This window comes from Plodia interpunctella, chromosome 21 (assembly GCF_027563975.2).
Source record: "Plodia interpunctella isolate USDA-ARS_2022_Savannah chromosome 21, ilPloInte3.2, whole genome shotgun sequence".
Taxonomy (NCBI): domain Eukaryota; kingdom Metazoa; phylum Arthropoda; class Insecta; order Lepidoptera; family Pyralidae; genus Plodia; species Plodia interpunctella.
In genome coordinates this window covers 8259717-8273230 of record NC_071314.1, presented here as the reverse complement: position 1 = coordinate 8273230, position 13514 = coordinate 8259717, and the positions used below count along the sequence as shown (strand labels likewise).

Genomic DNA, 13514 nt, shown 5'->3' with positions numbered 1-13514 from the left:
CCTAGGTACTTGATATGCGGTTTCACCTGGACTCGTTCCCCACCGATGGATATGGACGCGCCCTCAGGCGGCTTCCATCCCCTGCTTCCGAAGGCGATGACCTCACACTTGTTGAGGGCCACCCTGAGCCCCAGCAGCCTGACGCGGGTGACCATCAGGTCTGCTGCGACTGCGGCTGCCCTGAGGGTGCTCTCCAGCTTCTCTCCCCAGATGGCCACCATCGTGTCATCTGCATAGCAGATGACAGTCATCCGGGGGAGCAGGGCCCCGCGGATGGCCCAGTCGAAGCCGATGTTCCATAGCAGAGGCCCTAGAACAGACCCCTGGGGAACACCGCAGGTCATCGCCTTGGATTTTACGCCTTCTCTGTCCTCGTAGAGCACCACCCTCTCAGTAAGGTAGTGCCCTACGAGGTTCCTGAGGTAGAGGGGCACCCCATGGTATTTGAGTGCCTCCTCTATTACCTCATATGGGAGGGAGCCGAAGGCATTCGCTATGTCCAGCGAGACACCCACGGCCCCTCCCTTCCGTTCCATTGCGTCCTCCGAGAATATTCGGAGGGCCCCTATCGCGTCAACGGTCGACCGCCCTTTTCTGAATCCGTACTGGCGGTGCGACACGTTGGGCCCGACATTTTCCAGATGCTGGATGATCCGGTTGGCCACAATGCGTTCTAGCATTTTCCCGGTTTCATCCAGCATCAGTAGGGGCCTCCACCCCGAGGGGGAGTCCTCGGGCCGGCTCTCCTTCCTGAGTAGGCAGAGCTTGCCCTCCTTCCACGGTTTGGGGAACCGTCCTGATGACAAACAGTCATCAAAGAGCTGTCTGAGACGGCTCCCCAGGTGTTTTAAGGCCACCGGTAGAACCAGACCAGGGACGCCATCTGGGCCAGGGGCCTTTTTGCAGGCCATTAGGCGCGCTACTCCCTGGTCAAATTCCTCAGTCGTCACCGGTGGCACTTCCGTCGTGATGGACTCCCGCTCAGGGGCCGACATTCTCGGAGGAACGAATGTTTGGGCCGTTGGGAATAGGCCTTCGAGAATCCTATTAAGGAGATCCGGCTCTAAGGAGGCTGTGGGGGGGGCGTGGCGCATCTTGTTGCGCACTACCCTATATGGCCTCCCCCACGGGTCCCTGTCGAGTGTGGCCAGAAACGCCTCGTGGGCTTCCTCCTTAGCCTTAGTGATTGCCATCGACAGGGATTTTTTAGCCTCCTGGAGGGCAGCATGGAGTCGCTCCTCCTCTCCAGCTACCCAGTTCCGTCGCCGCCTGCATCGGGTGTAGTTACGACGGGCGCGGTTACTGAGACGTCGGAGTTCAGCAATGTCCTCCGACCACCAGTGAACCCGCGCCTTTGCAGGCAACGGGCCGGACCTCCTCATGGATGCGTCACACACCTCAGTGAGTGACACGCGAAAGCCTATTGCCCTTTCCTCCACACCAAGGGACCGGCTTGGTGTGGGTTCTCTCCATTCGATAATCATGGCAGCCTCTTCAGCCAGGTCCCTGTCGAGACTTGCCATATTCCACCTGGGGAACCCTTGCCGCCCCCCCTCGTCCCGACCGGGCATTTGGGAACAGGGCATGTTGGAGACCGTCGTCCTTATATATAAATGGTCGGAGAGGGTCTCGACATCCTCCAGGACACGCCAATTCGCCACCCGCGCGGCAATGGCCGGGGTCGCAAACGTCACATCAACTATCGACTCCCCGTTCCGCCGCACGCAGGTAGCGGCGTTGCCCCGGTTTACGGGAGAACCCCATGCCGTGTGTTTCGCGTTGAGGTCTCCCATCAGCATGACAGGTGTCGGCGCTATGCTCCCGATCGTCCCACCCACTCTCTCAAGGAGGTCTTCGAAGTCACGAAGCGGCTCGTTGGGGGAGAAGTATGCAGCAATTATTGCGATAACTCCCCATCTCACCGCCACGTAACCTCTACCACTCACAATTTTCGAGAGAGGTGGGTGGTTTCCGATTTGGGGAGCAGTAACCGCCACCAGCCCCTCAGTGTCGCCAGCCCAGTTGGAAAGCGGGGGGACGTAATAGGGTTCCGACACTATGGCAGCGCCAATGCCCCACTCCGCCACGTGCTGGACTAGGAGGTCTTGGGCACGGGCGCAGTGGTTGACATTGGCCTGCAGAACTTCCAGGTGGTGGGAGGGTCGTGTTGGCATTAATGTTCCATTAGTCGACCCTCCGAGACCTCCCTCGTAGCCAGGGCCGTCTTACCCCTGGTGCGTGGGGGGTTGCAGGCCTTTCCCCCCATTACGTGCCCCGCCGGGAGCTTTGCGGCGTGGCACACGGCACACCATGGCTCCTTGGCGCTACATTCCACCGTCATGTGGCCCGTTTGGCCGCATCGGTGGCACACATTGGATCTGTCCACCGGAGACGGACAGAGGGCCCTAGTGTGGCCCAAGCCCATGCAGCGGAAGCATCGCATGGGCAGGGCCTCGAGCCCCTTGATTTTGGCGGCCGACCATCCGACCAGTAGGCGTCCGGCTTTGATCAAATTGTTGGCGGCTGCTACAGGGCAAGTTAGAATAGACGCCCCGGTCTGGTCAGGTGCCGTGCGAATAGCGCCAACCCTTATCTGTCCCGGTGGACAGTTTCCAGCTTCAGCTGCAGCTTCCTTTAGGGACTCCTGGGTCACTGACTCATCGAAGCCATAAATTTTTATTTGTGCCGTTTTATATGGCCGTGATATTTGGGCTTCATCGCCCACCATCTCCCTTAATTTTTCGGCCAGGGTGTCAGCGGAGACCGCACTGTGAGCTCCGGGGATCTCAATAATGCGAGCCCCGGTAGCAGTTCTCCTTACCGCCACGTGGTCCACCCCAATGGACGGTAGCTTAAGGGTGGTGACCCTGGCCATAACTGATTTGTAATCCATTTTGGATTCCGGCCGTAGGGTTACCACCACCGCCGACGACTTTGGTGGGGTGAACATTTTCTTAGGTGGCGGCTTCGCAGACACCCCGGGGGTTCGGACCTGGGCTTGGGTGGGTTTCAGCTTGTCAGGGGGGGAATTTTTTCCGTGCCCCTTGCCTTTTCCCCTCTTGCCTTTTTTCTTTTTCACCACAGTGGCCCATCCTTCCTTCTCCTGGTTGGTCAGAGGAGCTTCAGTTGTCTGAGAGGGGCCAGGCTGTGGCTCTTCCTCCTGCGGCTGTGGCCTGCGACGGGTTGTATTTCGCGCCGCTGGTCAAGGTCTTGCGGATGACATTAGTGTTGTTGGCCGTTCCTCTTCATGGTTTTGGCGTTCAACCTCATTTGGCCTCTTATCTGTCGTAAGGGGCGGGCGCATAATCGGCTCGGGAGCAAGAATGCCCCTTTTTTCAGCCTCCTTAAGCCGATCCGTAACCATGCCCCCCAATCTCAGAAACAGGTCCCTTTCTAAGGATTCCTTAAAGTCCGCAAGGACTTCTTGGATTTCGGTCCTTGTGATTCCCGTCCCTGAGGTTAAAGGCGCAGCCGCCTTTTCGGAGTAGGCCGTACGGAGCGCCTTTGTTTCCTTCTGTAGAAGTTCTAGCTGTTCCCTCATCCTTTTATTGTCCGCTGTGAGTATTCGAACTGCTTCCGATTCCACCTGTTGGGCCTCGATTTTCTCGGCAGCTTCCAATATTTGTTGGCAGGACTCTTTCATGGCCCGCCACACCGTCCCTTTGAGGTTTCCGGACTTATCGGCTTCTTCGAGCACCCTGTTAGCAGCAGCCCGGACCACCCCCAAGTGCTCGTCCACTACAGTGGCGCGTTTACGGCCTTCAGTTGCGCCTTGTGTGCGCCGCATACCTGGTGTGCGAGGCCGGCCCCTGATGGCGGTGTTGATTTTAGGACCTCGTTCCATAGCTCCTGATACTTCCGGTGCTTTCCTTTTCAGGGGAGCACTACCCCTGCCACTTCTGTTCTCCTCGTTCAGCAAAGCCTCTGGGAGACTAGAGTCGCTGTCGTTGTCAGAGTCCGTCTGGACTGATTGTTGAGAGGGACTTGCGTCCCTCTGGCGGTTGATGCCCCCCCCAGATACGGTGAGGCTGTCCACATCCGAAGATGCAGAGAGGGATTCTCCAGCGAAGCTGGTACCCTCCTGGGGTAAATAGTTTTTGTCACTCGCCATTTCATATTTTCCTTTTTTTGATCAGGGTGAGGTCCCTGACTCCTCCTACTCCTCCTACACTCATGTGAGCGCTCGGGACGGGGTTCCCCCCCCGCCATTCATCCCATCGGCACGCCAGACCTTGGGATTGGGGTTATTTTTGATGAGGTTTTCTTCCTCGCGGCGCTGGCTTTTAATAGCACAGCACCCTCGGCCCCAGTATTTGGGGTAACGAGTTGCCCGACACAGGTCCACGTCCAAGACCTGAACGCCGCGCAAGCCACATCTGCTGCTCACTGTCTGATTGTTCAGACAGGAGAGAGTGGCTGGTTAGCAGGATATTGGCCAACAACCAACAAGACCCCGCATAACGGAGAGTTGTTGGCTGCCGCCCAGGGTGCACCGTCCCAAATCCCTTGTCAGCCACCGCTCTAACCGAATCCAAGAGGATTAAGAGAGAGAGGTAAACGTTCAAGGGAATGGGCACTCGAGGAGGTTTCCCGCACTTAGCACCCCAACCTAACCTAACCTTTTTTTTTTTTTTTTTTTTTTTTTTTTTTTTTTTTTTTTTTTTTTTTTTTTTTTTTTTTTTTTTTTTTTTGTTTTCGCAGGGGAAAACCTAACCTAACCTAACCTAACCTAACCTAACCTTTTTTTTTTTTTTTTTTTTTTTTTTTTGTTTACCCAGGGGAATGCTTGTTACGCACTGAGTGTGGGACTCCTGGGCCGCTAGTCGGCCCAGCCTACCCACTAAACCCCTGGGGCGTTTTCACGCTGCCGTTATGGGGGACGTCACGGGGTCGCTAGGCATTCGACCGCGACGCCCCCCCGGCCGGCCTTTCGGCCCCGACCTGGGCGGGCAGCAAGCACAAGTGCTAACCACCCGCCCCTTACGCCACGCGAGCGTGGCGCGGACCATCAAGCCCACTCCGCACACCAGTCAGAAAGCTGACGGGGGGAGCGGGCATCACCGACCGCTGGTCCTGAAGGGACCAGCGATCACAACACACACAAAATCTTGGGTGCCACAGGGCACCCAAGTCTGCCTCTGTACGGGCGCAAGAGGTGATAGGCAGGTGACACCCACACATTGCACCCGATACAGAGGCAGCCACCCTTCGGCCGCAGAGGACAGGGGGATCGTCGAGAGACATACCGACTCTCCTCTTCCCCTGCGGCCCCACCACACCGTGTTCAGCGCCACGGCCGCGCTGTGGTCGCGGAGGACAAACCCCCGCGACCCCACCTCTGGTCCCCTCTAGTTTCCACATCCAAAGGCTGGTGGCGGGTCACCAGCCAATGGCAGTACTACTGAGGGGACCGTCCACCAGGCCCAGAGCACCCACCAAAGTCTCTGGGCCTTGGGTTCCTCTTGGTTCACCGGGGTGGCTGGTTGTGTCAGACCAGCCCCCCCGGTTACTAAGCCCCACCATCGCGACAAGATGGGAACCCGTCGGGGGGAAACCTAACCTAACCTAACCTAACCTAACCTAACCTAACCTTTTTTTTTTTTTTTGTTTTCGCAGGGGAATGCATTTACGCACTGAGTGTGGGACTCCTGGGCAGCTAATCGGCCCAGACTACCCACTAAACCCCTGCGGATGCCATCGGCCGCTTTACAAAGAGGCGCCTCGGATCTAACTAGCACAAGGCGCCTCAGCGACTGGCCGGTCTCTTTCACCAGAGACCGGACTCTCCACTCTCAGGGGCCCTCCGACATCTGGAGGACCCCTGCCGCCGGGTGGGACCTCTGTCCCACCGATTCAGGGGGGGCGCCCGCAGGCGCGCCCCCAACCACCAAGGCGAGCCGCACGCCATCCAGTCCGGAAGCAGACCGGAGGCAGCGGCTCTCCGTCTTATTCGGCCGCAGAGGATAGGGACAGCGGCGCACCGTAATACCGGCAGTCCTCCTCCTCTGCGGCCCCACCGACCACCATGCCTGCGCCATGGCCGCGCCTCATTCGGCCGCAGAGGATAGGGACAGCGGCGCACCGTAATACCGGCAGTCCTCCTCCTCTGCGGCCCCACCGACCACCATGTTTGCGCCATGGCCGCGCCTGGTCGCGGAGGATGGGGAGAGCGGCGCACCGTAATACCAACCCCTCCTCCTCCCCCGCGACCCCTACCACGGCTGTAAGAGTAGAGGGCTTAGCCCTCTTCTCTCACAGCCACTGAGCCAATTGGCTCTCCAACCTGGGTTACCCGACATGGGTAACCCACCACCAGTTGCCAGGACATTTGCCAACGGCTAACAAGACCCCTAAACGGGGAGTTATTAACCGTCGCCCAGGGTGCACCAGCCCAATAACTTGTCAGCCGCCGCTATCACCGAATCAAAGATCAAGTGACAGAAGCAAACCTTCAAATCATCGAGCCAACGTGGAGGTTTCCTGACAGTAGCACCCCAACCTAACCTAACCTAACCTAACCTAACCTAACCTAACCTAACCTTTTTTTTTTTTTTTTTTGTTTTCGCAGGGGAATGCATTTACGCACTGAGTGTGGGACTCCTGGGCCGCTATCCAGCCCAGACTACCCACTAAACCCCTGCGGGTGCCATCGGCCGCTTTACAGGGAGGCGCCTCGGATCTATCTAACACAAGACGCCTCAGCGACTGGCCGGTCTCTTTCGCCAGAGACCGGACTCACCATTCTCAGGGGCCCACCGACACCTGGTGGACCCCTGCCGTCGGGTGGGACTAGTCCCACCGATTTAGGGGGGCGCCTGCAGGCGCGCAAGGTAGCGCCTGCGTCGCGCCCCCGTCCGCCTTCTGCGGATCGGCTCCGCGAGGGGGTGGTCCTCGCGGTTCCTTTCCTCGGCCTCCCTCTGTGACATAACAGTCTCACAGAAGGAGGCCACTGCCGCCCAGGCTCCGTCACTCCCGAGCATCGCATTGACGACACTCGGGAGCGACAGATCCACTCCACCGAGCACTGCCACCAGATCGTGGCGCTGCCGACTCCACCTGGGACACTGCTCTAGAACATGTTGAGCAGTGTCCCGAGCCTCGCCACAATCGTGGCAGACCGGCTCGGTCTCCCGCTGGGCCACGCGGTGCAAGTACTCACCGAAGCAGCCATGCCCGGTGAGCACCTGCGTCATGCGGAAGGTGAGAGGCTTGCGCCGCCTCAACATCCATCTCTCCAGGACCTGGCGCAGGGCCTCCACTGTGCGTACACCGTACGTTGCCCGCGCCAGGTCTGCCTCCCACCTCCGCATGAGTTCCGCTTGCCCTCGCAAGCGGACCCGCCGGACCATCTCAGGCGAGGGGTGCTCGCCGATTTCCCTCCTGTTCGCCACAAAGTGGTAAACCTCGGCGAGCACCTCCGCCACCAACTCCCACGGCGGGTCGCCCGCGAGGGCTGTGGCCGCAGAGAACGCCACTGTACGGTACCCCCGTATCGCCCTTACCGCGATCACCTTCTGCGCCTGCCGGAGAAGGCGCTTATTCTCCGCGGCAAGGGCGTCCACCCAAACGGGGGCGCCGTACATCGCCATACTCCGGCACACGCCGGAGTACAGCTTCCGTACAGCGTCGCTGGGCCCACCCAGATTGGGCAGGAGTCGGCCCAGCGACGCAGCCGTCCTGACGATCCTTTGCCCCAGCTCTCGGAAGTGGGGGACAAAGGACCATCTCCCGTCGAGGATGAGGCCCAGGTATTTCATCTGGGCACTCACCCTCAACTCCTCATGACCCACCTGGAGGCGCGCCCCTGGGGGAGGTCCTCGCGTCCGGGCCCCGCGGAAGAGGAGGACTTCGGTCTTATCCAGTCGGACCCGAAGCCCCAGCCTCTCTATGCGGCCGACCAAAAGGGCGAGGCCCGTTTCGGCCAGCCGCGCCGCCTCACCGAAGTTCGCACCCCGGGACGTGAAGAGAGTGTCATCCGCATAGCAGATGACACCCGTCCCGGGGGGAAGCCGGCACCGCAGGACCCAATCGTATGCGATGTCCCACAGGATAGGGCCGAGAATCGACCCCTGTGGCACACCGCATCCGACGCTCCGCCGAACCATACGACCCCCCCCGTCCTCGTACAGGACAACACGATCCTCCAGGTACACCCCCAACAGCCGCCGCAGGTACGAGGGCACCCCAAAGTACCGGAGTGCCTCCCGTATTACACTGTGCGGGATGCTGTTGAAGGCGTTGGCGACGTCTAAAGACGTCGCCAGGGTCACATCGCCTTCTCGATCCGCCTCCTCCGTCACCGACCGCAGACGCCTGAGGGCGTCGATGGTGGACCTCTTGGCCCGGAATCCGTACTGCACGTCAGAGAGACGCGGTCCCGGGCCTTCCTCCACATGCCGAACGAGGCGAGAGGCCACAACGCTCTCTAGGGCCTTCCCAGCCTCGCTCAGCAGGACCAGAGGTCGCACCGCCGAAGCCGAGTCCAAGGGCCGGCTCCCCTTCGGAATAAGGCAGAGCCGGCCCTCCTTCCATAATTTCGGGAACTGCCCCTCTCGCAGACAGCGGTTGAGCAGCCCCCGAAACTCCTCCCCGAGGTGCACGAGAATCAGCGCAAGCACTTTCCCGTGCACCCCGTCTGGACCCGGTGCCCTCTTCCTTGTCTGGAGGCGGTCGAGGACCACCTCCATTTCGACGTCGGTGACGGGAGGCGGATCCGCCTCCATCTCTTCTCCCTCCGCGTCAGGCGGCTGTCGGGCCATCCTCGGAGGAGAAAACCCTCGCGGATTGCCGGGGAATAGATCCCCGACAATCTCCCCCAGCAGAGCTGGCTGAAGGGTCTCCGTTAGCGGGGTCGCCTGTGGGCGCAATTTGTCTCGCGCCCACTTATACGGCCGGCCCCATGGGTCTCTTTCGATACCCTCCACCAGCTCCTCGAAGGCTTCCTCCTTGGCCCGACCGATGGCCAGCTGCAGCTCCTTGCGATTTTCCACATACACCGCATACAGCTGACCATCCCTCTCCTCGTCCCGGGGACTGCGCCGCCTGCTTCGACTATAGGCCCTTCGGGCCGCGTTGCAGGCGACGCGAAGGGCGGCAATCTCCGCCGACCACCAATAGACCGCCCGCCTAGGGGGGGCTCGACCTACGCTTGGCATGGCCGCCCGGCACACCACTGTGAAAGCGTCGCCGAGACGGTCAGCCGCATCGTCCACCCCCATTCCGTCTAGAGGCGGGAGGCTCCAGCGGCCGACGATGGCCGCCTCTTCCGCCAGCTCCCGGTCAAGCCGCGTAAGGGCCCAGCGCGGGAACCGGCTGCGCACCCGGGACGATGATGCCGCCTGACATTGGGGGGCGGCCGACACCTCGAACCGAATATACAAGTGGTCCGAGAGTGTCTCCACCCCCCCTTCCACCCTCCAGTCCGACACGGAGCGCGCGGCGGAGGGGGTGGCGAACGTCAGGTCCACCACCGATCCGCCCGTCCGTCGCACGCACGTGTGGGCTGTCCCCCTGTTTAGGAGAGACAGCCCCGCGGCCAGCGCCCACTCTTCCACCTTTCGCCCCTTGGGCTCCGTGGCCGGGTTCCCCCACGCCGTTGATTTGGCGTTGAAGTCACCGGCCACGAAGACCTTTAGGGGCGCTAACCGCCTTATCTCCGGCCCCAGAGCATCCAAGAACCGCTCCAGGGCCGGCAAATCCCGGTTCGGGGAGAAGTAAACACCAATTATGGCGTACTCTCCCCGAACCGCCACCACAAAGCCGTTCCCTCTCTTCTTAATCGCGAGGGGAGGGGCGGCACCAGGCCTAGCCACGATGGCCACGAGGCCATCCAGATCCCCCGCCCAGTGGGGCAGGGAGGGAACCGCGTACGGCTCCGCGACCACCGCGACATCCAGATCCCACTCCGCCATGGATTGCAGGAGGAGGTCCTGCGCCCTAGCGGAGTGGTTGAGGTTGGCCTGGAGGAAGGTAACCCCCATCACTCCTCCATTTGGCCGACTGGCGCCTCCCCTTGCCTTCCCTCGCGCGGAGGAGGGGACGGCCCTTTCCCTCGGATCGGGGGTGGGTTGCAGGCCCTACCCCCCATCACGTGGCCCGCCGGCTTGCCGGCGTCGCGGCATACCGCGCAGCGGGGCTCCGCTGTGCAGGAGGCGGACAAATGCCCTGCCTCCCCGCACCTATAGCAGAGCCGGCTGCGGTCCGTCTGCGAGGGGCACAGCGATGCGGTGTGCCCCTTCCCCATGCACTTGTAGCAGTGCATGGGGCGCGCCTCCAGGTGCCGGAGCTGCACTCGACTCCAGCCTACCGTGAGGCTGCCCGCCTCGATCAGCTTTTTAGCCGTCGTGACCGGGCAGCGCATCAGGGCAGAGCCAGAGCCCCGCCAGTCTGAGCGGATTTCACCCACCCAGACCTGGTCCTCCGTGCAGCTCCCGGCTTGCGCGACCGCAGCCTTTATCCGCTGCGCCGTTGCCGCATCATTCAGGCCCGTCACGCGGAAGTCCGCGGTTTTGACGGGCCTGGAAACGTCCGCGACGCCGGAAAGGGCCGCCTTCAAGGCCGATGCAAGCGCATCTGCCTTGTCTGAGTTGGAAGGGCCAGAGACCTCGATTAGCCTCGCCCCGGTCGCACTCGGGCGAATCCGAAGCGAGCCGATTCCTAGCCCCTCCAGGCTCACCGCCTGCTCGGCCTTGAGGAGGGCGGAGCTGTATGTGGCCCCTTTTTGCGCTGCCTCCGGCTGTAACTTGAGAATTACAGCCGAGGAGCTAGGGGCCGACAGCTTGGCCGCCCTCGCTGGCGCCGCCCTGGGGGGTGCCTTGGGCGCCGTTGCAGTGGCCTTTGTTGGGGCCGCCGCCGGTCGCTCCGCAGGTTTGGGCTGGGACTTCTTTCCCACGCCCTTCCCCTTCCCCCTCCTCCCCCGGACTTCGACCCAGGGGAGCTCCGGGCATTCGTCGACCACAGCTGTTGAGGTCGACGGCCCGAAGGGCCCCCACTCTGTCACTCCCCCAGCACCTACGCCCTTACAACCCCGCCTCTCAGAGGCCGGGCGTGCAGGGGCCCGAACCTCCAACTCCACCACCGGCTGCTCAAGCCGCGGCGCCGGACCCAGACCGGAGGCCTGATCAATGGCCGTCCTTGCAGCCCTCGCCACTTCGGAGTTGTCACCCGCCAGAGGTGGACGAGTGGCACTCCGAGGACACCCAGCCAGTCCTAACGCTGCCAGACGGCCATCAATCAATCTGGCCATCCTCTGCTCCAGCTCATCCTCCACTGGAGCAGCCTGCCGCTGCACCGTCCGCGCAGCCTGAGCAGCCTCACGGCGAGCCTCCTCGAACCCCCGGCGGAGCGCAGCGACCTCAGCCTTCATAATGGCCACCTCCCTTTGGAGGCGACCATTATCGGCCTTAAGGCGTCGAACTTCGTCCGACTCGCTGCGCGCCACCAGGGTGTCCACGATATCCCTGATATCCGAGGAGGCCCGCATAATTTTGGAGTTAAAGCCCCCCTTGAGGGCGGCAGTCTTTCCGACGAGGCTGGTTATTATACCCAGCCTCTCCACCGCAGTGGCCATGAGTCCATCAGCACCCATGGCCCCAAAGTCCCGCGCATCAATGGGGGCCACCACCACATCATCGTCCCCACCACTCGGGGGTCCTCCCCTCCGGAAGGCCCGAGCCCCCAGAGAGGCCGAGAAGGAAGCCTCGGCATCCTCCTCTCGACTCCTCCTCGCCTCAGCCCGGGCCCTCGTCAGGTGCGAGGCACCCCGGGCCTTGCCCCTCTTCGCCACTGACTGTGCCCGTGGCACACCGACCTCAGTGTCGGTGCCGGAACCAGTCGCCACCTCAGAATAGAGGCGCTTGTTGCCCAGCACCGACTCCGACAGCGAGGTGATGGAGCCCGCACTTCCCATCAGGCTCCCCATCCTCTTTTGGCCCACAGCGAGGCCACTCCCGTCCGTTTCCTCCCCAGCGGAATGTTCAGACCCTGAACATTCCATTTCCCCCCTTCCCTTTGTTTGGCCCTGAGAAGGGCCTTTTGGGTGGCCCTGAGAAGGGCCTTTTGGGTGGCCCTGAGAAGGGCCTTTTCCCCAACCTAACCTTTTTTTTTTTTTTTTTTTTGTTTTCGCAGGGGAATGCATTTACGCACTGAGTGTGGGACTCCTGGGCAAACGGCCCAGACTACCCACTAAACCCCTGCGGATGCCATCGGCCGCTTTACAAAGAGGCGCCTCGGATCTAACTAGCACAAGGCGCCTCAGCGACTGGCCGGTCTCTATCACCAGAGACCGGACTCTCCACTCTCAGGGGCCCTCCGACATCTGAAGGACCCCTGCCGCCGGGTGGGACCCTTGTCCCACCGATTCAGGGGGGGCGCCCGCAGGCGCGCCCCCAACCACCAAGGCGAGCCGCACGCCATCCAGTCCGGAAGCAGACCGGAGGCAGGGACAGCGGCGCACCGTAATACCGGCAGTCCTCCTCCTCTGCGGCCCCACCGACCACCATGCCTGCGCCATGGCCGCGCCTCATTCGGCCGCAGAGGATAGGGACAGCGGCGCACCGTAATACCGGCAGTCCTCCTCCTCTGCGGCCCCACCGACCACCATGTTTGCGCCATGGCCGCGCCTGGTCGCGGAGGATAGGGAGAGCGGCGCACCGTAATACCAACCCCTCCTCTTCCCCCGCGACCCCTACCACGGCTGTAAGAGTAGAGGGCTTAGCCCCCTTCTCTCACAGCCACTGAGCCAATTGGCTCTCCAACCTGGGTTACCCGACATGGGTAACCCACCACCAGTTGCCAGGACATTTGCCAACGGCTAACAAGACCCCTAAACGGGGAGTTATTAACCGTCGCCCAGGGTGCACCAGCCCAATAACTTGTCAGCCGCCGCTATCACCGAATCAAAGATCAAGTGACAGAAGCAAACCTTCAAATCATCGAGCCAACGTGGAGGTTTCCTGACAGTAGCACCCCTCCCCAACCTTTTTTTTTTTTTTTTTGTTTTCGCAGGGGAATGCATTTACGCACTGAGTGTGGGACTCCTGGGCAAACGGCCCAGACTACCCACTAAACCCCTGCGGATGCCATCGGCCGCTTTACAAAGAGGCGCCTCGGATCTAACTAGCACAAGGCGCCTCAGCGACTGGCCGGTCTCTATCACCAGAGACCGGACTCTCCACTCTCAGGGGCCCTCCGACATCTGAAGGACCCCTGCCGCCGGGTGGGACCCTTGTCCCACCGATTCAGGGGGGGCGCCCGCAAGCGCGCCCCCAACCACCAAGGCGAGCCGCACGCCATCCAGTCCGGAAGCAGACCGGAGGCAGCGGCTCTCCGTCTTATTCGGCCGCAGAGGATAGGGACAGCGGCGCACCGTACCCCTCCCCAACCTAACCTAACCTAACCTTTTTTTTTTTTTTTTTTTTTTTTTGTTTTCGCAGGGGAATGCATTTACGCACTGAGTGTGGGACTCCTGGGCAGATAATCGGCCCAGACTACCCACTAAACCCCTGCGGATGCCA

The 13514-nt window shown here is 61.3% G+C and overlaps 2 protein-coding genes across 2 annotated transcripts; both read right to left on the bottom strand.

Annotated features, from left to right (window-relative positions):
* Window positions 1–2173: 2173 nt before the first annotated feature.
* Window positions 2174–8687, bottom strand: LOC135309938 (uncharacterized). Its single transcript, XM_064436669.1, has 3 exons — window positions 8025–8687; window positions 3222–4081; window positions 2174–3173 (listed from the first exon to the last, which is right to left on the bottom strand). The coding sequence occupies exons 1-3, from the start codon at window positions 8685–8687 to the stop codon at window positions 2174–2176; spliced, it is 2523 nt and encodes an 840-aa protein (XP_064292739.1).
* A 1292-nt stretch (window positions 8688–9979) lies between these two features.
* LOC128679487 (uncharacterized) lies at window positions 9980–11995 on the bottom strand. Its single transcript, XM_053761767.1, has one exon. It carries the CDS (start codon window positions 11993–11995, stop codon window positions 9980–9982), a length of 2016 nt encoding a protein of 671 aa, XP_053617742.1.
* Between the last annotated feature and the right edge of the window lie 1519 nt (window positions 11996–13514).

Coding starts and splice junctions, on each gene's coding strand:
- LOC135309938 (XM_064436669.1), bottom strand. CDS start 8,687: ATGGAGGTGGTCCTCGACCGCCTCCAGACAAGGAAGAGGGCACCGGGT. Junction 4,082..8,024: donor GGGACATCGCATACGATTGG/GTCCTGCGGTGC, acceptor TATTTACCCCAG/GAGGGTACCAGCTTCGCTGG. Junction 3,174..3,221: donor GAACGGCCAACAACACTAAT/GTCATCCGCAAG, acceptor AACCCGTCGCAG/GCCACAGCCGCAGGAGGAAG.
- LOC128679487 (XM_053761767.1), bottom strand. CDS start 11,995: ATGGAATGTTCAGGGTCTGAACATTCCGCTGGGGAGGAAACGGACGGG.